Source organism: Eretmochelys imbricata, chromosome 7 (genome assembly GCF_965152235.1).
Source record: "Eretmochelys imbricata isolate rEreImb1 chromosome 7, rEreImb1.hap1, whole genome shotgun sequence".
Taxonomy (NCBI): domain Eukaryota; kingdom Metazoa; phylum Chordata; order Testudines; family Cheloniidae; genus Eretmochelys; species Eretmochelys imbricata.
This window is the reverse complement of record NC_135578.1, coordinates 106,934,541-106,958,929: the sequence shown is the minus strand read 5'-3', so window position 1 is coordinate 106,958,929 and position 24,389 is coordinate 106,934,541. Positions and strand designations below refer to the sequence as shown.

General features: G+C 40.2%; 1 protein-coding gene across 3 annotated transcripts in view; it reads right to left on the bottom strand.

Annotated features, from left to right (window-relative positions):
* The window catches only part of ATE1 (arginyltransferase 1), a 182,397-nt gene that overhangs the window by 80,571 nt on the left and 77,437 nt on the right, over nucleotides 1–24,389 (bottom strand). For all 3 annotated transcript variants that reach the window (XM_077823002.1, XM_077823001.1, XM_077823000.1), the window contains one exon: nucleotides 16,632–16,731. In XM_077823002.1, coding sequence (XP_077679128.1) covers nucleotides 16,632–16,731 — 100 coding nt within the window. The remainder of the gene's footprint in view (nucleotides 1–16,631; nucleotides 16,732–24,389) is intronic.

Genomic DNA, 24,389 nt, shown 5'->3' with positions numbered 1-24,389 from the left:
CTCTTACAGTATACTAGTACTCTTGCTTCCAGCTGAAACAAATGAATGATCAAATGTGGAGAGATTCAGTTTTCTGGACATCAGAAAAGCCATGTTACAGACCTTACTGAAGGTTCCAGACAATTTAAGATAAATTAAGCTAAAGCTTGTTTGGCTAAAACAAGCCCATTTATTAAAGATTCGCATTCCTTGGGAAGAATTTATAGGTGTTTAGCTCAATTTTCAGCATTCAAAAGTCTAATATATAATGGAGTGCAATGAAATACAGTTAACTTCTTCAATTAAAACAGCCCTGTGACGCTGGCAGCCCAGGTGCCGGCTCATGACAAAGACCCAGGGCCTCACTGAACACTGACAAATGCATAGCTGAACAATCAGTCTGGCTTACTTGTGGATTAGTATAGTTAAATAGATATTAGTGTTACAAGAACGCGTTTAGACTTTATGGAATGCTTGTAGGATGCTGCATGTATTAATCCTACTTATAATATAACTTTATACCACGGGATACATAAATTGAGTGTTTGCATTGTAAACTTCTATAATTGTGTCACTCACCAAACAGAAGAACCAACACTCATTAAGGTGAAGTGCTCATCCTGAACATAAAATGGTCCACTGAAGGCAAATGAAGCATTGTGTAGCATCAAAGGACAAAGACCTTGTTGGCTGCATTCCTCACTATCTCCAGGAAGGGGAGGCATACACATGAATTCATTCTATCAGTTTAGATTCTGGGGTGAATGGGATATAAATCCCCATCAAGGAGAAACCAGGATCTTTATGCTGTCCAGACTCTGAGACAATGTCTACAACCGTCGGCACAGAGCGATTAAATGGGACACTTTGCAGCAACAGCAGTACAGCTGTGCTGCTGGAAGGTCTGTAGTGTAGATATAGCCTCAGGGGCAGATTCCTAAATATAAGCAAGAGATCCTCATGCTGCTTCGCATGGATCAGACCTAAAGAAAGTATAGAGTTGCTTATTATAGAAGCTTATATTATCTTTTTAAATCTAAGATAACTCATTTGTGTGTGCACATTTCCTATTTTAACCTGGTAAATAATTCTTCTGGTCTTAGCTAATAAATCTTTAGTTAGTATGTTACAGGACTGGCTACAGGCTTTGTCTTTGGTTTGAGATGCGAGTACACTTGACCTGGGTTAAGTGACTGGTCCTTTGGGACTGGGAATAACCTGAAAATCGTGATTTTTGGTGTAAAGTGACCATCATATAGTTCATCTTGCCTGGGTGGCAAGATAGACTGAAATGAACAACAGGACTGTCTGTGACTCAATGGTAAGATTGGTTTCAGAGTAACAGCCGTGTTAGTCTGTATTCGCAAAAAGAAAAGGAGTACTTGTGGCACCTTAGAGACTAACCAATTTATTTGAGCATGAGTTTTCGTGAGCTACAGTTCACTTCATCGGATGCATACTGTGGAAACTGCAGAAGACATTATATACACAGAGACCATGAAACAATACCTCCTCCCACCCCACTCTCCTGCTGGTAATAGCTTATCTAAAGGGAGCAGGAGAGTGGGGTGGGAGGAGGTATTGTTTCATGGTCTCTGTGTATATAATGTCTTCCGCAGTTTCCACAGTATGCATCCGATGAAGTGAACTGTAGCTCACGAAAGCTTATGCTCAAATAAATTGGTTAGTCTCTAAGGTGCCACAAGTACTCCTTTTCTTTTTGCGAATGGTAAGATTTTTATAGTTCTTCAGGAGTTAACACTTGTAACGGTAAAAAGAAAAGGAGGAGGACTTGTGGCACCTCAGAGACTAACAAATTTATTTGAGCATAAGCTTTCATGAGCTACAGCTCACCTCATCGGATGCATTCAGTGGAAAATACAGTGGGGAGATTTATATACACAGAGAACATGAAACAATGGATGTTACCATACACACTGTAAGGAGAGTGATCAGGTAAGGTGAGCTACTACCAGCAGGAGAGCGGGGGAGGGGGAACCTTTTCTAGTGATAATCAAGGTGGGCCATTTCCAGCAGTTCACAAGAACGTCTGAGGAACCGGGGGGAGCGGGGCGGGGGGGAATAAATATGGGGAAATAGTTTTACTTTGTGTAATGACCCATCCACTCCCAGTCTTTATTCAAGCCTAAGTTAATTGTATCCAGTTTCCAAATTAATTCCAATTCAGCAGTCTCTCGTTGGAGTCTGTTTTTGAAGTTTTTTTATTGAAGAATTGCAACTTTTAGGTCTGTAATCGAGTGCCCAAAGAGATTGAAGTGTTCTCCGACTGGTTTTTGAATGCTATAATTCTTGACGTCTGATTTGTGTCCATTTATTCTTTTACGTAGAGACTGTCCAGTTTGATGGTGGGACGGAAATTGTTGACATCATGGTGGAATTCCTCAAGGGCTTCTTTTCCATGGGTCCAGATGATGAAGATGTCATCAATGTAGCAGAAGCAGAGTGGGGGTGTTAGGGGACGAGAGCTGAGGAAGCGTTCTAAGTCAGCCATAAAAATAATGGCATACTGTGGGGCCATGCGGGTACCCATAGCAGTGCCGCTGATTTGAAGGTATACATTGTCCCCAAATGAGAGTTTTTAAAGGTTAAATGAATAGACACAATGAGTCGACCACAATCATATGATGGTCTTGAGACAAAAGACCTTGAAAAGTTATGTAAGGAGAGGGGAATAAACCATAAAAAGAGAGCTCCAGATCAGATATTGAGAGCTTTGCTCATAAGTTCTGACCAGGCATCCACACACTCTCCTGTCCCAGTCACTGCAGGGGAACTGGTCTCATTGCAACAACAGTCAGCCCAGGAAGAACGTGAGCATGAAAGAATGATGGTGGAGCTGTGGTCAGGGAGACTGAGGCAATCCAAGCAACAGTCAAAGCCAAGAAGGAGGCTGAGGAGAGAGCCCATCAAAGACGCATGGAACATATAGCAGCAGCCAAAGCTAATGCTGAAGCTGAGGAGAGGGCACACTGGAAACAGATGGAAGCGCACACATTCCTGCTCAGAGTACTGGAGGAGCAAAAGGCGCTTCCTCAGCCTGTGAGTACACTCCCACACAACACTGGGAAGTGGGAGACAGTCTACTCAAATTTTAAAGAGACTGTGTAGAAGAGTTTCTGTCCACTTGTGAGAAACTGCATGGGATAACAAGATTCCAGAAGAAAAGGTTCACCAATTAAAAACTATTGTCATCTTCCCAGTTAATGATTTGGAGGAGAGTGATGCTATGGTGTATAAGAAGAAATTTAAAGAAAATATATTGAAAAGATTTAAGATTACCCATGAATCCTATCAACTGAAGTATACAAATCTTAACATTTGACAGTATCGCTCATGTTGAATACGTGCATAAAACATGTAATTTTATCAGACAATGGATGATGGGGTGGGGCAGAAGGTGATTATGAAAAATTGTTTAATCTGATGGCCCAGGAGCAATTGTTACGGGTAGTTACAGATGAGGTGAAGGCAGCCATCTTTGACAAAACAAACAAACAAACAAAAAAAACCTTTCAGTTTTGGAAGCTGCAGCAATTCCTGATGAAACTACTGAAACAAGGGCTCACAGGGGTGCAAATTTCAGGAGAAGGGAAATCCCCATCCGCCTGGGTTGAGAGAGTGGAGGGGTCTGGGAATAAACCTAACCCCAACTTTCATAAAAACCACAATGGAGACCAGGTTTTAAAACCCTCTGCCTGAAGGAAAGGCAGATAGTCTGACATCACTGTCTGGCTTCCAGCCATATAAAACCAGATTGTCCAAAATTTAGTCATCCCACAGTCCACACCCACAATCCCCAAGGTGAGTACCCCTACCATCGATCCAGAGGCAGCAAAAGAGGAGGTGAAAGGCCCAGTGAACTCTCTCTTAGGACTGAGTCTTGGGAAAGTAATGCAGAATTTATTAAAAATGCAAAAGGTAAATGGCATAGATTGTAAGGGCTGGAGGGACACAATGTCCCAAATTGCTTTGCCAAGGAAAATTTGGTAAGGGAAGACAACAAACTCCCTGGTAAGAATTTAAATATATTCGCTTTGGCTAAATTTTCTATAACTGCGCCACTGGATAATGTCCACATTGAGTGGTTTCAGAGTAACAGCCGTGTTAGTCTGTATTCGCAAAAAGAAAAGGAGTACTTGTGGCACCTTAGAGACTAATCAATTTATTTGAGCATAAGCTTTCGTGAGCTACAGCAGTGAGCTGTACTCCTTTTCACCTTGAGTGGGAGGATTTTAAAGGAGATGTTATTGTGGGCATTAGAAAGCCTCTTCCTGCTGATATTTTAATAGGCAATAATACTTTAACTGTGGCTAAGCAGGTTAATGTCATTAGTCACAGCCAGAAAGAGTATGGCAATAACTCACCTGCTTTGTCCGTGGACAGCGGGGAGGATTGGGGAGGGAGAATGCCAGCAGCCCTTTGTTAGATAAGGGATTTGAAAATTCCACTGCTTTGCCAGAGTCTGCTCTCAACTTAAGTGGGAGTCCAAAGGAGTTGGAGGCTCAACAGGCTGATCCTTCCCTGAACCAAGAGAGGATTGCAGCTCAGAATACCACCCCAGCCGGGGAAGGGCAGGGTAGATTTTTTTTTTTTTTTAGAAGGAGGTCTAGGGGCTGTCATTGAGAAAGAGAGATCCAAGTGAGGTAGTTGTGCCTGATAAGTACAGAACACAGTTGTTGCAGTTAGCTCATGATTGCCCATTTGCTGGACACTTAGGAGTGGAGAGAACCTGTGACAGGCTTAAGCAGAGTTTCTATTAGCCTCATGTTTGAGACAGTAAAAGATGACTGTAATAGTTGTGACATGTCAGAAGTGTAAGAGATTAAAGGGACCCAGCAAGTCTCTTCTCAGTCATTGCCAGCATCAAGGAGGTGTTTGCAGAGCGTCTATAGATATTGTAGGGCCTCTCACTAAACCTTCCAGGAATGGAAAGAAATACATACTTGTTGTGGTGGATTCTGCAACCAGCTACCCTGAAGCTGAAATGGTGGCTACTGCTATATTCACCTTTTTCAGCAAAGTAAGTTTGCTCAAAGAAATCTTGTCAGATCGTGGTGCAAATTTCATGTTCTTAGTTTTCAAAAAGTTATGGGAATTGTGTGGAATGAGGAATATAAAGGCTGCCCCTTATTGCCAAGAAACTAATGGTCTGGTGAAAAGATATAATGGGCCTTTGAAAGCTATGCTGAAGATGTATGTCACCAGGTGAAAGAATGACTGGGATGTGTTACTCCTTTATTTGTTTTCCCACACATAGAAATGTTCCCAAAGAACTACTGGCCGTGCCCCCTTTGATCTCCTTTACGGGAGACATGTGAGGAGACCCCTAGATTTAATTCAAGGATCTTGGAAGGGTAGTACAGAGGAGACAGGACAGCCTGTAGGAGAGGATGTCACTCATTTTAAAGAGAATTTAAAGGCTATGATGGACTTAATACAGCAAATCCTTAAAAGGAGTCAGGTGGTTCAAAAAGCTTGTTATGATAGGTATGCTGAAGAAAGACCTTTTGGCATAGGTGATTTGGTATTAGTGTTGATTCCAATGAAGAACCAAATATAAGAGTGTTGGGAAGAACCTTCTGAGGTGATAGAAAGAATGAGGTCACTTATTATGTAAGGATGCCCTATGGCAGGGGAGCTGTGCAAAGTATTCCAATAGATTGAAAGCTGTGGAAGAAAAACTTGCAGTCTTCAGTCTTAGGTTGTTTGCAACAAGTCAGAGACAGTTTATTCTCAAACAATTGCAAGGGGGAGAGAACACACAGACATGGATTCTCCCTTCCTAGGCAGGTCTCCACCAAATAAACAATTAGGGCAAGCATTTATACCTTTTGTTGCATACAATAATGATCAACAGCCCCATCTTGTTTATACATACTCCTTCCTGATATCTTACTTTTCTCAGCAGTTCCTGCTACAGTCTGCATTCCATTCTTATCTAACACAAGGTCAAAACTGCATCTCTTACAGTCTTCCCACTTGCTTCCCACTCACCCAGGCCCTGTCTTAAAGTCTCGTGTTGTTAGAGTGAACCTGACTCTTGCTCTATTCCTAAGAAAACTAAGATGTCTGCGTTCAAATTCCCTTTATCCCTTTTTCCACTTCCACAAAGCTTACCATGAAAGGGAGATGGCAGTGAATGTGATTTGTTGCACTGATGAGGGAACGTTTACTGTCCCCTTAATTGATTTGGTCAGGAAGAATAAGGAAGCAGTTACTCTGGAGAGCACTGAACCCCACCAAAAGCAGATGTTAGACCTTTTCCAACACTACAGGCAGGTATTTTCCAACCGGCCAGGTTTAACTGACAAAATTGTTCCTAGCAAAGCATATCGTGCTAAAGGAGAAATGCAGAAGAAAATTCAGGAGGAAGTGGAAAACATTCTGGATATGGGGGTGACTACTAAATCAAAAAGCCCCTGGACATCTCTGATTGTGATGGTACCTAAAAGGGATAAAACCAGGAGTTGGGTGTGGACTTTAGGAGGTTAATAGCTATCACACGACCTGACCCGTATCCTACACCTTGAATAGAGGACCTATTGGATCTATTTGGGCAGTGCAAAATTCATAAGGACACTGGATTTGACTTGTAGGTAATTGGCAGATTCCCTTAGATGATGATGCCCAGGAAAAATCAGCTTTTACAGTAGAATCAGGAAGCCATCTTGTGTCATTTCCATTTAAAAGGAAGCGACACTTTGAATTCTCTCTTTAACCTACTTTCAAAAGCAGTCATAATAGATGAACTTCAAAGCACTGTACAGATATTAATTTTTAAACTGTCTAAAGGGAGGCCTACACTTAAAATGCTGTATTGGTGAAGCTGCACCAATGCAACTGCGCTGCTGTAGCGCTTAAGTGAAGATGCACTTATGCTGATGGGAGAGTTTCTCCCATTGGCGTAGTTAATCCACCTCTCCGAGAGGCGGTAGCTATGTCGACGGAAGAGCCGCTCCTGTTGACATAGCACTGTCTACACAGGGTCTTAGGTCGGTATAACCGTTGCTCAGGGGTGTGGATTTTTCATGCCCTGAGTGATGAAGTTATAGCGGTCTAGGTCTGTAGTACAGACCTGGACTAAGAAATAGGTATCATCCTCATTTTACAGTATATGAGAGTCAAAATGTTCAGAAGTGACTAGTGATTTTGAGTGCTCAACCTGAGACATTTTAAAAAGTGCCTGATTTTCAGAAAATGCTGAGCAATACAGTCTAAAAATTGGGCTCTTTTAAGGTGTCATAGTTTGGGCAATCAAATATTGAGGCATCCAAACTCACTTTTGAAAATCTTGGCCAGACAGATTGAGTGATTTTTCCCAAAACCACATTATGTTTCAGTGCCAAAACCAGTAATGTAACTCAGGAGCAGTCTTGACTGCCAGTCCCTAATCAAAAACACTAAATAGAACACATGGGGAAAATTCACAGCTTTCAAAGTTTGGGGATTTAAAGAGTGCTGTGACATTTAGCTGGTGATATCCTAATCACTGGAAAGGTCTACTGAAGAAAAGTACCTTCCCACTCCCTTCTCCATCATACTACACAAATCTTATTTCTTGTCCAGATAAACGTTGTTTGTTACTATTGTCAGATATCAGAGGGAGCGTGCTCTAGTCTTTAGATAGTTGACCAAGAGTCAAGACTTCTGGATTCTAATCCCAGTTCTGCCACTGACTCACCACATGACTGCATATCACAATCTGTGTGTTCAATACCTCATTTTACACTGGATACACTTCAGGGGGTTTTAGCTCAAGTTTGTACAGTGATTTCAAGATGTAATTTTCATGTATTATTACTCCACAAGTGGAGGGCTGACATATACTTCTTTGCTCTCTTAATTTGATATTACAGATTTCTAGAGTGGTGGCAGCTGGAACAAAGGTTGAGGTCAGAGTAGTTACACATTGTCTGCATTTATTATAACTGATGCTACTATTAGAAAGCAGTCAGTCAGTCTGGAAGAGATCTAATTTGCCATTGAACAACAAACCAGGAGTGTTTATTCTGCTACTACAGCACCTGTCAATTTTAGTTTGTCTTTTACCAACCCCATGAGAAATCAAACATATTGTATGCTGGAGTTTGCTTCTTTCTCCACTAAGAGAGAGAGAGAGAAAGAAAATTATTGTATGCGAGGATAATAGTTTTCCAGTCTATAAAATATGATACTCAATTAAGAAAAAAGAATAGAGGCCTGTGATCTAAGCTAATTATTCCATCATATAATGTAACTGGTTTCTGCAGCATGTTTCTGGTATCGCACTATGTAACGATCATTTATTTGTGTATGTTTTGATGTACATTTACTGTTACAAATAACCCAACAAACCATTTAACCCTGGAAACTCACTAAAAACTTTTAACAGATTTAAGCAGGCTTAGTCTCACATCCTCCTATTTTCCCTCCAAAGCAATCTCTCATCTAGTTGTCATTTTCCATGGTCAGTCTAAGTATTAACATGGCACAGACTAGCTGGTTGATATCTGATTAGATTCTGAATAAAGAATCCATCACTAGGGTACAAAAGCCAGCTCCATTTTGTGTGAAGCTAGTGAAGTACTTTGCAATCTTTTCAGCACTTCAGTGGCAGAGTCACAACAGCATGAGGCTGTAAGCAAAATCCTGTTGGACTGTACCCTGTTGTGGTTATTTCATTTCTGCCTATGTAGCAAATCCAAGTTTACTGAAAAGGTTAACTAAATTCCCTGGTCAGGGAACTGTGAAAAAGCCAGGACTCCTGGGAATTAGACAGCCAACTCTGGATTTTGCGGATGTGGAACTGCAGACTACTACTGAACATATTTTCACTGCTGCAGAAGTGATGTTGAATTCCCTAAAATCAGCCACAGAAACTGGCTCTGAAGCTCTGCCGAATTCCAGGGGCACTGCTTATGACCACAGTCAGTCTGAGGTATTTAGTTTAAGAATGATTAATCACAGATGAATTGGCCTTTTGTTTCTTTTCTGCCATTTCAGAGTCCTTTCTAGTGTTCCATCTATCTGATGTCTGGCCACGTCATGATACTGAAGTAGACTGTTTGAAATAATTCCATTTACTTTGGCCTGCATACAAGTCTGGATAAAGAGTTTAGTCAAAACACCTCTTCATATCACAGAATGTCCTTAAAACAGTACACAGAGATAGCATGGCAAGAAGCTATTAGCTCTGTTTCACAATTTAAAGTACTTCAGTTTTTATTTACAAACACTTAAACACACAGTTTATGCAAAACCAGATCATTGGCCAAAATAAGCAACAACATGAATTAAAATTAAAAATAATTTGCACACAACTATTAGAGTTGAAGAACCCTGGGAAAACCCAGAGGGAAAGCAAGCTCTGTCTAAAATAAAATAAAACTCTATTTTATAGTCAATATAGAATATAAGTTAAAAAAAGAGTAGCAAACTACACACTAATTGTTGAAACCAGAATAGCAGAAACAAAAAGCAGTTTGATAACAACCACTAGAGAGCCAGGGATGTAACAGTCACAGAAAGTGTAAGGGAAGCAAAATACACTGTTTGGGGGACCTTTAGTCAGAAGAGACTGGAAGAATGAGAAAAGGAGTACTTGTGGTACCTTGGAGACTAACAGATTTATTTGAGCATAAGATTTCGTGAGCTACAGCTCACTTCATCGGATGCATTCAGTGGAAAATACAGTGGGGAGATTTATGTACACAGAGAACATGAAACAATGGGTGTTACCATACACACTGTAAGGAGAGTGATCAGGTAAGGTGAGCTATTACCAGAAGGAGAGCGGGGGGGGGGGGGGGGGGGCGGAATCTTTTCTAGTGATAATCAAGGTGGGCCATTTCCAGCAGTTCACAAGAACGTCTGAGGAACGGGGCGGGGGGAGAATAAACATGGGGAAATAGTTTTACTTTGTGTAATGACCCATCCACTCCCAGTCTTTATTCAAGCCTAAGTTAATTGTATCCAGTTTCCAAATTAATTCCAATTCAGCAGTCTCTCGTTGGAGTCTGTGTCTGAAGTTTTTTTGTTGAAGAATTGCCATTTTTAGGTCTGTAATTAAGTGACCAAAGAGATGGAAGTGTTCTCTGACTGGTTTTTGAACGTTACCATTCTTGACCTCTGATTTGTGTCCATTTATTCTTTTACGTAAAGACTGTCCAGTTTGGCCAATGTACGTGGCAGAGGGGCATTGCTGGCACATGATGGCATATATCACATTGGTAGATGTGCAGGTGAACGAGCCTCTGAAAGTGTGGCTGATGTGATTAGGCCCTATGATGGTGTCCCCTGAATAGATATGTCGACAGTTGGCAACGGGCTTTGTTGCAAGGATAGGTTCCTGGGTTAGTGGTTCTGTTGTGTGGTGTGTGGTTGCTCGTGAGTATTTGCTTCAGGTTGGGGGGCTGTCTGTAAGCAAGGACTAGCCTGTCTCCCAAGATCTGTGAGAGTGATGGGTCGTCCTTCAGGATAGGTTGTAGATCCTTGATGATGCGTTGGAGAGGTTTTAGTTGGGGGCTGAAGGTGATGGCTAGCGGCATTCTGTTATTTTCTTTGTTGGGCCTGTCCTGTAGTAGGTGACTTCTGGGTACTCTTCTGGCTCTGTCAATCTGTTTCTTCACTTCCGCAGGTGGGTATTGTAGTTGTAAGAACGCTTGATAGAGATCTTGTAGGTGTTTGTCTCTGTCTGAGGGGTTGGAGCAAATGTAGTTGTATCGTAGAGCTTGGCTGTAGACAATGGATCGTGTGGTGTGGTCTGGATGAAAGCTGGAGGCATGCAGGTAGGCATAGCGGTCAGTAGGTTTCCGGTGTAGAGTGGTTTTTATGTGACCATTGCTTATTAGCTCGGTAGTGTCCAAGAAGTGGATCTCTTGTGTGGACTGGTCCAGGCTGAGGTTGATGGCGAGATGGAAATCGTTGAAATCATGGTGGAATTCCTCAAGGGCTTCTTTTCCATGGGTCCAGATGATGAAGATGTCATCAATGTAGCAGAAGCAGAGTAGGGGTGTTAGGGGACGAGAGCTGAGGAAGTGTTGTTCTAAGTCAGCCATAAAAATAATGGCATACTGTGGGGCCATGCGGGTACCCATAGCAGTGCCGCTGATTTGAAGGTATACATTGTCCCCAAATGTGAAATAGTTATGGGTGAGGACAAAGTCAAAGTTCAGCCACCAGATTTGCCAGGACATTATCAGGGATACCGTTCCTGACAGCTTGTAGTCCATTCAAAAACCAGCCAGAGAACACTTCAATCTCTTTGGTCACTCGGTTACAGACCTAGAAGTTGCAATTCTTCAATAAAAAAAGCTTCAAAAACAGACTCCAATGAGATACTGCTGAATTGGAATTACTTTGCAAACTGGATACAATTAACTTAGGCTTGAATAAAGACTGGGAGTGGATGGGCCATTACACAAAGTAAAACTATTTCTCCATATTTATTCCCCCTCCACCCCCCAGTGTTCCTCAGATGTTCTGTCAACTGCTGGAAATGGCCCACCTTGATTATCACTACAAAAGGTCCCCCCCCCCGCAACCCCTGCTCTCCAGCTGGTAATAGCTCACCTTTCCTGATCACTCTCATTACAGTGTGTATGGTAACACCCATTGTTTCATGTTCTCTGTGTATATAAATCTCCCCACTGTATTTTCCACTGAATGCATCCGATCAAGTGAGCTGTAGGTCACGAAAGCTTATGCTCAAATAAATTTGTTAGTCTTTAAGATGCCACAAGTTCGGCTTTTCTTTTTGTGGTACAGACTAACACGGCTGCTACTCTGAAACCTGGAAGAATGAGGTTGTTTAAGCATCTGTAGCCACTGATCAGTCAAAGTTCTCCATTCTGAATTACGAAGCAGCAGATGGAGGCGCAATAGAGAGAAAGAAAGGATCTTTCCCAAGGATCTCTCTGGAGTGATTGTAGCTGAATTTGGTTATTTGATTTCATAATTGTACCGGTAAACACAGACCTTTAAATGGGAAACGTTAACAGTTGTTAAAATACATGGGAACAGTCTGAAACCAACATCACTATAAATTAAAATGCTTTCTTGTGCCTGGAGCTTTGTCACAGACTCCAAAGGGCTGAAGAAAAAAGGCACCATGCATTATGAATCTTGGAGAGCTTTTTTGAATGTGGAAACACTGACATTCTTGAACTTTCCAGCGGACTACTTTTTCCAACATAAAAACCATCACATTTAACAGAGTAAGTCTGAAAAGTTTTACCAGAAGGTCATGAGGTTGCGTAGAAAAGTTTTAGTTCCACCCTAAAATAAATGGAATAATATCACTGCGTAATGTTTATTCACTATATTTTTTCCACACACTAACATATTGGTTAACTGGCTTACAGAAATCCTTAAGTTTGTGCTTTTATTTCACCAATTAATAAATATTAACCCATTATGGAAGAAAATCTGGAGAGTGATGGGAATATAAAGAGCTCACGACAGGGTTTTTGAACATTCCTGTCCCCCACTTCCAGTTTAACAATAATTTAATTGGTGCTATAACTACTGTTTTAAGACACATTTACAGTCAAATGGGAGATCTGAGAGGTGGTGTCAAACATTACTCCTTTTTAATAACTACTGTAGCTACATGTCTGATCCCCAGGGCTGAAAAATTATCCTTTAGTCATTCCACCTTTTGCCTGGAAGTCAGAATAGTTAAGTGCTATTATAGTGCCATGGGACTTAGGTTCAGAGGATTCTATTTCCCTATGTTCTAGCCTCTGATCTTCAACCAGCATTACACACTATTTATCACTCTGTGCCAAGAGTCATATGAGCGTTTGTGGAAATAGCATCTTTTGAACGAAAAGGGCCCACACTTACCATTAAAGATGTAATTTATTCATTGTTAGTAGTGACTTGCTCAGCTTTGCTAAAAACATTATTGGTGTTAAGCCCAGGCTATACTTGAAGAAGGTTGCACAAACCAAGATAATCTTGCATAAGGATTTACATTAACTATAAAAATATAGTACACAAAAGATATAAAATACACAGGCCTCTAATTTTTCTTCGGCAAAATTCACTTCAGATGCCCAGTTACCATTGTGATAAGTACAAAAACTACAGATGGAGCAACCTCCCATCTGCTCTCCATATAGGTCACAATGCAATCCAGCACTTACTTACAAAGGAAAAAGGAAGCCATTATTATATAGTGACTACCCAATGTTATTCTGTTCTAAAATTTTTGAAGTTGGAATATTACATGGTCTCAACAACAGAAACAGCGTCCAAAAGGGATATGGTCAGTGATCAGCATTCCATAAAAGTGCCCAGTCAGAATAGGGCTCTGGTGTTTACGAATGTGAGTTTACATTCTCAGCTTTGAGCCACATTTTTTATTAAAGATTTTAAAATGCCCACCTGGGCAGTAGGCACTTTGCACAATATGGTCTCTTTTTAATCTGAACACAACCAATTACGGCCCCAATCCTGGATTGTGACTCATGAAAGCAGACTGCTGCATGCATGCAGTGCCCAGTTATTTCAACAGCAGTCTGCCCTCATGGATCATAACCACAGGATCAAGGACTTCAATTTTACATCCACTTGAAGTGCAACACTACCACAAGCTCACTAAATCATAATAAAAATCACCACTCTGATATATCCCAAGTCATCAGCCACCCCTTTCCCAAACATCGAGGGAAAACTGAAGTCTTAGCAAACCATTTAGGAGATCAAAAGATTTGAATTCTGGCAGATGAGATGATTCAGGGAGAGTCTGAATTGCAGAACTGCAGTGTCGTCATTGAAAATGCTCTGCTAGCAGCACCTTCCTTTAAAGCCAAGGGGTGGGGGGAAGGGGAGAGATCCCAGCTCAAAAGACTTCATATATCAACTGCAGCAGCTTAGCACAAAAAGAAGGAAGGTCACCAATAAAACCCTATCCCAACCCTTTTTTACTGTATTGGTTACAAGCAAGAACATCTTCAACTCAACTCAAGCTGAAGTTGGCAGCCAGTTGTTAATATGTATATTCCCTTCTAAAGTCACTACTTAATAGCCACAGGGTGACTATGTTCAGTTTCTAAATGGTCTCAAAATGTATAACCCTGCAGAGCAGATTATAGGATGACTAGTTCTCTCAGGACACCCCTCACTCCCATCTTCTCTCCTCCATCATTTGATTGTGTTCACCATGAATCAACTGAACAGCTTCTAGCCACATCTCTTCATATTTTTCCAAACTGGCACCATTGGACGAAAGGAGTTATTAAAACCAGGACTAAGCAGAGTATTCAATTTAACACCAATATGTCAAATTAGAAATTTCTTGTATAATTATTTAATCCATAAAACCACCACCAGTCATATATAAAACCACTCCTCACTTCATAGGAGAGGTTTCAATGCTTTGTTTTAAGGTTTGTTTCCAGAGTACTACTCAGAGTAATGAGGGGGGTATTATAGAATTAATGTCAAATTGGTTTGCAATGACATCACATGTGGTGACTGTTAAATGGAAAAACCTGAAACCTTTTCCATAAATCTTCATTCTCCCTCCTCTCCTGCTATTGAATGTGTTCTGTGTATGTATAGGTTTTTTGGGGGAGGGGGTTTGGTTTTTTGAAGTCTTTCTGGTATTGCAAATGCAGAATTTCAAAACTGGGACATTTAAAGTTGTCTAAGAACACAGACATGTATAGGTTCAATAAGGACCAAATACACTCTAGCACCCCATTGATGTCAAAAGAGTCACTCATGTGTAACTGAGGACAGAGTTTGGTTCCGAGTAACTAAAAAGGGCATAGAATATCAAATCAGCCCTACTTCCATAGTAGGAATTTAATAGGAAACAGCGTGCAAACTGGAAGCATCTACAAAAGGTCAAATTTTCACTGGAATCAGTTTAAACTAACATAAACAGTAGAATTTACCTCACTAGAACTCAGGCTACATTGTGGTTAATAATATAATTGCAGAATGGCTGTGGAGGTCAGTCATACATTTGCACCATTTAGTCTTTACAGTTTGATAGCTTGTTGGCTACTTTAGTAAGTTGGCTTGTGTGTGAGCTTTCCTCCACCCTGGATGCAAAGTTCATCTTGCCAGTAAAGTTACTGCCAGTGGCTGACAGGTGATTCTTAATAATGATATCCTAAAGAGTTGAGAGATAGTGTTTGTCTTATCAGTTATAAATAGGTCTCTCTTCTTATTCAGATACTTTATTAAGTTAAATACATTCCTCTACAAATGTTGCATTGCATAATAGATTAGGGATGTTAAACTGTGGTGCCTTAATGGTCATGAGTCATCCCAAGCTTCTAATGTACACCAAAAATCATGGCAAGTAATTAAAACCTATAGTTTCAGCAACTGATGTGATACTCTAAGGAGACATGAAGTCAGAGGTGGTATTTTGCTATTCACTGACTTGTCTACAAATGTAACTGTTTCTTTGGTTTGGCTGGTGAATGCAGATGATAAACTGACGCTGGCAAAAGAAAAAGGGATGGTCACTTTTTAAAACAAAACCAGGCTTGTTTTGTCAGCTAGAGAGAAACGAGTAATCATGGACACATGCTGAACGTGGGTCACAGCAAAATTGAGATGGCTCTTGCCTCACTTTCAATTAGACAGCTTAGAAGCTTTTTTAGACATCAGAGCGCCCTGGTATCAGAAACTGAAATCTCAACAGGTCTATTAGCATCCTTTCTACCAATCAGCGCTCAAAATAAATGCAACTCTGACTGCATTCAAACTTTATATTAGTTATTTTTGAACAGAAGTGGCAATGAGCTTTTTACCTTCAGCTGTATTCCTTTCTGTTGCTAGAAAAAGATGTTTCAGCCAGCAAAAGAAATGTATTAATACAACATATTTATTTTGCTATGTTTCATTGTTCTGTAGACTTTTGGGGAACGTACAACAAAACTGAGATCAAGAGTTGAGTAGGATTCAAAAAAGAATTTACATTCATAGAGATAATGAGAGCACCCAGATTCACACTAGATTTAAAAACAAATAGAAGGGACAAAACCCTCATACTTCAGGACATAAGCTGATTTAAACTAACATGGGTTAAGAACAAACTTCTGATGGGTTGGTTATTCCAAACTCTCTACTATGGGATTCTTGCACCTTTTTCTGAGCAATCTGCTGCTGGACACTATCTGAGACACAATACTCAACTAGGTGCCTACTGGTTTGTTCCAGTACAGCACTTCCTGTGTCCCTACAAAAAATTAAATGGGAGAAACCCAAGCATACCTAGGAGCTATGAAGGTATGTTAGTTGTTGCCCAACATTTCCATATTCAGTCACATGTGATTTAAAAAACAAAACAAACAAACAAACAAAATGACAAGAGTACACTGCATGATATATTGCAAATCTGGTACACCCAGGTAACCAGTCATATGACATACTCCTGTCTGACATCCTTGAAAGCTTCTCCTAGTGAAAGGAATTTTTAAGCCAACTTGTAATAAATACCACATACAAATAAATTTGCAAAAAAAAATTAATTCGTAAGCCAAGTTAAATAGTAGCCAACATTCGACTATAACCCTGCAAAGTCCATGTTAACATCCAGTATGAGAATTATAAAATAGTATGATGATCACAGTCAGACATTTCAAACAGCATGAAATATGCTAATATAGTAATAAAAACACTTTTACCTTATATCTCATTTTAGGACACGAATGAATGTAGAAACCCATATAGTAATAGCATAGCTCAGAAGCTTTTTCATGGAGTTGCCTAGTGAAAGCAATTTCCCTGTGAAAGTGAAGAAAAAGGAATAATTTTGAATGCAAGTCTTCATAGATACATGTACCCTTTTTATAAAGGAAATACACTACAGTTACCTAACTCTTGGCTAAAGAAAAGCACAAAACTCTAGTCAAGTAAAGAATGAAAATTGTAAACTCAAAAGCAATTTTATTTCAAAACCACAAAAACTCAAAACACCATTTCAAGCAAAAGAGCCTCATTTTTGGCCTACCAATTGGCTGATCTAAATTCAAATAGCAAGAGGTTAAAGGCACCCATTTAACAGGTTTCTTGTTCTATAGAAATCCGGCCCAGTAATTGTATAGAGACAGGCTAAAACAGTACACGCAAACATCAGAGCATTTTTAAAATCAACAAGTTTCAAGGAGAAGCTTCTTGTTTATTCTATTGTGTGTGTTCTAGCGATTTATATGCAAATATTTCCATCTTCATGCAGCAAAAGCTATTCTTCACGTATATAGTGCCTGTTCATATGACTTCCTCATGTAAATTAGGAGAGAAAAGCATCACAATACTTCACAATAAGTTTCTCTTTTTATTATACTGGCACTGGGCACTGCTGCTATAGTAAAGGTTTTGTCAGTGTTTCCATTATCATGCTTTTTTTTAAAGCATTTGTAACTTGGAAGTTTAAATTTGCATCTGGCTGAAACATGGATGGAAGCTCACCACTCTCAGTGTCTAATGGATCTGTGTGTCCATGTGTGTTTGACAAGGAAAGGGGATAAGCAACATTTGTTTTTAATTCCTTTAACTGTTCAATTACTAATGCGGATATTGCGAGATATTGAGATCCTAATATGTTTAACTTTTTAAAAATTACATGATGCTTACATATAATGGAAACTAAGTGTTTTATTAAATGTACTCTATACCTATGCATATATTCAATTCAAATAGAAAACTTTTGGACACAATTGCAGAGGGCTGGTCCTTTCAGATGAGTCATGGAGCAGCGTACCGGTCATAGGCTCCGCTAAGGAGAATGAGCTAACCCAGTTCCACCCATGAGTAGTTAATTATCTAAGTGGCTGGATGGCAGCTAAATAGCAACACTTGGGCCTTATAAAATGGCTGAGTAGAGTCTGGCACTTGGAACCACAGGGAGTGAGTAGGCTCTCATGTAAGGTCCTGAGCTAGCCCCTTGAAGGGAAAGCTTAACTCCAGAGGGAACGGCTAGGGGTCAGCACTATAACCCAGAGAAGAGAAAGACCAGGGCAATCCAGACAGGGACTGGGAAAAGGGCCCAGAAAGGGACTGAAGAGAAGCTCCAAAGGGCAGAAGAACATTTTTGTTTGTTGGGATGCTTTAGTTTCTTGTTTTGTGACTTGATTGGAGGGTTAAGACCCCTCTCCAGAACTGACTAGAGCACAGAGAGCCAAGACAACTCACCTTGAGGTGAGAAACGGAGGTGGGGAGTGACTACAGTGCAACACAGGGCCAGCAGGGGGTGATACAGGACAGTCACTCTCCAAGACAGATAACAGTTTCTGCACGTGTTTAAAATCCAGCCAAATAAAAGGGCATTTAAGAGCTTAGTATGAATACTATAGGCAAAATAAAACCTTTTAAAAGTAATTACAATGTGATTTAAGCAATGTTAATATTTCCATTCAGATTACTTTGGGCCAAACTAAACAATTGCTAAACAAAAGCTGGCATTTAAAATGAAAAACACTATCTTTATATTTTAAAATCTTTTCAGTTACAATTTTCTTTTTTTCTTATGGAAGCATGTTGCATGTAGATTCAACCAGATGAAAGCAAGAACATTCTTAGTTAAGGCTGCCACTCCATCTTTAATTTACATATCATACGACTGTGCCGTCCATATACAGTACGTGTAAAAGGGATAATGGAGCCCTTTAACTATCTTTTATAAAACATCAGTGTATGACCTTTTTTAAAAATGATGCACATTTACTAAAAGTACAGTATACTTGTAAGCTATATACCCCTACTGCGTCCACATTAACTAAATTAACATAAAACTCTTAACTAGTATTTCAATGCTACATAAAATAGTTCAATTAGAACTTGAAATATATTTGTTCTGTAAAAAATGTAGAGTACTATGAAGTGTTAATTTTCATGACATTAGGTAGTATTCAAAAGAGGGTGAATTTCATTCTGGGAATGGGAATAGTGCAATTCTAAGTGTATTTTTGATCAGTTTATATCATGTAGTGAAAATCATTAATGCTGATATCTTACTAGTAACTTTCTGCTCCTCTCCTTGTTCTTTACTTGTGTTTCTACACTACTTAGTCAACTTCAGATCTCTTCCTTTCTACATACTCAGCAACATACATTCTCAACAGCATATAGTGGAAGTGACAAAACTAAAGTAGTTCCAATCTCCTCAGAGTAAAATTGGTAACAGGTTTTATAATATCAGGTTCCTTTGCGATTTCCTAAATTCTCTCTAACTCTGTGTGTGTGTGCACGCGCGCACGTAAGAAGAGTAACACTGTGTTGGCCCCTTCTAATACCATTGGGAATTCAGCTTTACTGCCTCAAACGCAGCACGATTTATAAGCTGGCCTCTCAGCTTGTTGAGCCATGAAAGTGTGTTGTGCCTACATAAAGTTTAGAATTTATTATGTAGGAAATTTAGATCATTCCAAACATTCACGCGCATGGTCTATGTCAATCTATTGTTAAATAAAGAAATGTGATACATAGAAAAATATATAAAAACAGTCCTAAAATACAGCACTCTTTCATGTGTTCAGCACCTTTGAAAAATCAGGTAAAGTTTATTTAGGTGCCTAACTTTACGCAACATAATTTGGGTTGATGAAGTATTCAATGAGTCTTGTCATGGTCTCTGCTTAAATGATGTTATGACAGTTTGGGAAAGTTCTTTATGTAAAGCTTATAACTTCTGGTTGAAGTTTATGAAACTACTGTATCACTGATTGCATCACTGTATATTGTAGCAGCCATTTGCTAACTGGGTGTGTGTCATGAACCGCCCAGACTAGGTCAGGGGAGGTGTGACAGGAATAATTATAAAAGTTGTTAACCTGAATGCAACGGTCTTCCATTCAGATGGAGGCACTCTACAAGAATGAGACGGCTGCAGCCTAGAAGAAATCCATTCTCCCCATGCATGTCAATAGGGCTTGGGGAGTGGTGGGCCTGAGCAATGGAAAGTCCTCGGGGGGGTAGAGGGGCAGGGAGAATAGGAACAAAGACAAGGGCATTAGGAGCTGCTGTTAAAAAGTGACATGTTCACTGACATGTTCCAGCAGAGCGGTCCAAAAATTATGAAGACTTGGTGGAAGGGAACTGTGTAGAGATCCCTGTGTACTGTGATTTCTTGTGCTTTCACTATGAGTAAAGTGTGATTAGAAAGTCCTCTGAGAAGTCTGTATGTTACTTACTTCAATCATCACATACTCCTGAAGTGTTGAACTATAAACCAGAGTACCCAAGAGGGTGAAGCTCTGAGGAAGGTGTGCTTGAGCAACTGGGGCATCCTGGATAGTGGTGCCAGGACTCATGCATGTTACACCCGGTGCGTACCACTGGCAGGGGCAGAGCCACAGGAGAGGGGCAAAGGAGCATTTGGCCCCCACCCTTTTGAAATGCCCCCCCCCAAAAAAACCAGAATGTCATTGCAATCTGGTGCCCCAAGCCATAACACCACTAACTGAAATTTGGTCATGACAGCAAGGCAACTGGGCCAAACCAGAATGGTACCATGCTAAGTTAAAGTGAAAGTGGTTCAGTCATACATACCATGTGAAAATTTTGGGGGGCTCTCCTGGTCTCCGGGGCCAGCATTGGTCCACAGAGCCCAAGGGAGCTGGATTGAAAAGTCCCATTCCCTAGAAGTTGTACAAGAATCTATGCCTGAGAAGTGTGCCTGAGAAACCAGAGACTGTAGCTGGAGCACACCCAGATCCAGGGGAGCTTAAAAGCACATGGATCCAGTGCACTGGTCCATATATAGCAACCTGGAGAGTATTTTTCATGTAAACAAAAAACACCTTCACAATAATTGGAAATAAAAAAATTGAAGGAATAATATTTTTACAGTTGCAGAGGGCTTTTTTCCTCCCCATAGACATCTTTAAATGGTAAAAGCCTAATTTTTACAATAAGAGCCTCAGACATATACAAACGTAAACTAATCAGTATGGATTTAATCCTACAAACCTTATTCCCGTTAAGCAGTACCACTGCCTAGTCGCATAGTCCAGTTATACCATCATGAGGTTGATAGTCAATATAAGGTTTTAAACTTCATAGCTTTACTGTATCAAGTTTTGTAAAATCAAATCTAGTAAGATACTGAACCTGGAAATGGATTTACTAAATTTATGCTACTGAAGTGGGAGGCTAAGTAACTCAAAAAAATATTAGGCTATAGGAGACCATGATCCCATTGTGAACTCGTTTGCCTCCCTGTTCTGTACATAGTAACTCATATAAAGGTGTCCGTTCTGTGCAGAAGCATGGAGCTTCTCATCATTAAAAAAAATTAAGGTTAAAATATCTTTTCAATTAGTGAAGAGTTATAAAGATTCTGTTTTGATCACTATGCAATGTGATTAGGGATCTTTTGGAAATGACAAGTGTATACCTTTATACAATCAAACTCAGTAAAGGAAATCAGTAATGTCAAGAAATATTAAAAGTGCATTCCCTGTGTTTAAGTCAGCAATGCCCCACTGCCATTTACATTGGCCAAACTGGACAGTCTCCAAGCAAAAAAGAGTAAACTGACACAAATCTGACATCAGGAATCGTAACATTCAAAAACCAGTCGGAGAACACTTTAACCTCTCTGGTCACTTAGTAACAGACTTAAAGGGGGCAATTTTGCAACAGAAAAGCTTCATAAACAGACTCCAACAAGAAACTGCTGAACTGGAATTAATTTGCAAACTAGATACCATTAATTTAGGCTTGAATAGAGACTGGGAGTGGCTGGATCATTACACATATTGAGTCTTTTTCCCCCGTGTTAAGTATCCTCACACCTTCTTGTCAACTGTCTGAAATGGGCCATCTTGATTATCAAATTTTTTTTTCCTCCTGCTGATAATAGCTCATCTTAATTAATTAGCCTCTTTGAGTTGGTATGGCAACTTCCACCTTTTCATGGTCTCTGTATGTATAGATATATGTTCTGTATCTTACTATATGTTCCATTCTATGCATCTGATGAAATGGGCTGTAGCCCACGAAAGCTTATTGTCAAATAAATGTGTTAGTCTCTAAGGTGCCACAAGTACTCCTGTTCTTTTTGTGGATACAGACTAAAACGGCCGCAACTCTGAAAAATATTATAGACTATTTTAGAATAATGCTGTTACGCTGCATTACATTAGCCGAGCACACCACACAACTAACAAGACCTAGTTCCAGTTCAGTTTCCTCTCCCATCCTGCTTCGTGACCTATGACTTTGCCCAATCCTCTCTCCCATTGTCTTTTTCTCCCATTCTTGACTTTGTGCATTTTTTCATTCTATTGTTAGAAGAGCCTCTCACTAAGCAACTTCACTCTTCAAAAACTTATTTATTTCATTTCACTTTCCAACATGCTCTTCTGCTCCCACTCAGTTAGTAGTTTGTATGCTGCCTGTTTAAACCAGGGTGTAAGCTCCTCCAGGCCAAAGACCTTGCCTTCTTAATGTCTGCATTTCTAAAATGTCATATTCATTAATAACATTGTGACATCATACACCAAGTGAGCACAGGAACATAGGTCCCTCCCCTCAGGAGCTTATATACTAAAAGTACAACTGATATATGGATACAATAGGATACAAAAATACAAACCAAGCTATACAGAGAATAGTGTCAGCACATATCCTCGAAGTGCCTCACAGTACATGTGGAGCTTCAGAAAAAAATTGACAGATAAAGATAAGAGCTTAGTATTCACCTGCCTTTGCTCTTTCTCTATAGGGTCTCCAAACTTCAACTAGTTTTCTACCTACAGTATCCTTAATGATTAAATGAACAATGGGAAACGGTTGTATGTAGCGTAGTTGTAGCTGTGTTGGTCCCAGGATATTAGAGAGACAAGCTGGGTGAGGTAATATCTTTTATTGGACCAACTTCTGTTGATGAGAGAGACAAGCTTTCGAGCCACACACAAATGAAGAGGAGTTTCTCTCATTTACCAACAGAAGTTGGTCCAATAAAAGATACTTCTTCACCCAGCTTGTCACTCTATGGGAAACTAATTATTTTCACCTGGGCTAGTATACCTCTAAATGTATCTTGTATATCTACTTGTTTTGGAAACCCTATATGCTTTTCTAGAGCTAATGCAGGCAAATGAACTGAGTAGCCATTCTCTGTTGGTGCCCTGAAAATACCCTTTCACTATCGGTACAGCCCTAACCTCTGCAGAACTCTGGATATTGGTCGTCTGTGATGACTATGAGGAGAATTAGTGTGTGACATGGTCAAACTGATGAGCTAGGAAGATGATTTTTTCATCAGCATATTTAAAGGTTTTAAGGGAGACAAGATGGCATTAGCCAAAACCAGAAAGGAGGTGGTTGCAGTAGTCAAGATGCAAGATTACGGAGTGCCCAGCTGAGAGTTTTAGCTGTGTGAATAAATATGTAAGCTTGGATCTTAAGAGTTGTACAGGAAAAAGCAGCAAGATTTAGGTAAGTCCTGGACTTCAGAGTCTAGAGAGAGTGAGTCAGCGATGAAGTGGAGAGTACAGGCCTTAATGAGAGAAAGGAAGGATGTTGTCCATGATGACTGAAAAAGTGGGAAACGTGTATCAGGGGAGGGAGAAGAGATCAGTTTTGGTCCTTGTTGAGCTTGAGTTGACAGCTGCATATTTACAAGCAGATAACAGAAAAATCTGAGATTTTAGTTTGAATAGATGGAGCAGTTGCCAGCAAAAATATGATAGTTAAAGCCATGTTTTGAATTAGATCACTTAGAGATAAGGTGTAGAGACAGAAAAGGAGAGGGCCAAGAATGTAGCCCTGTCTGACCTCCACTGAAAGTTGGAGTGGGGATTTGTAACATGGTGGCTTATCCCATGGGCAGGAGAGCCAGGGGCTAAGCCAACCCTAATTACAGGATGAGCCCCACTTAGGAGGAATCAGATGATTCCTATATAAAAGGAGCCAGGCTTAAGTAGTGATAAAGAAGGGAAGGGAGGTTCCTATAAAAGCAGGAGGCTCAGAACAGTGAAAGGGGCGAAGCCGAGGAAAATGCCACTGTACCTGTAAAGAGTACAAAGAGCAGGGCCCTGAGGCAGTTGTGGAAAAGCTCTCCAGGCAGGCAGGTAGGCCTGGGAGAAATTCTGATCAGGGAAGACGTTGAATGTTTTATGTTAAGATGTTTTGGGGGGATTTTTAATTTGGATAACTGTGACCCCAGAAGGGGTGGATCAAAGACTGTGACCTAGCCAGAGGGTTGAGTCATTGGATGAGTTACCAGCAGGCAGAGAAACTGCCACGGCACTGGAGTGATCGTTGACAGGAGGTGCTAGCTCAACGAGGAGCTATGATGCCACATCTGGCCAGGAGGGAGCGCTCAGTGGTAAGCACTCTCAGTAAATAGATAATTACATTTCAAGTTGGCAGTGTTCAATTAAATATTTAAACATGATCTACTGGTAAGAGGTTTGCACCCTATTCCTACTAGATGA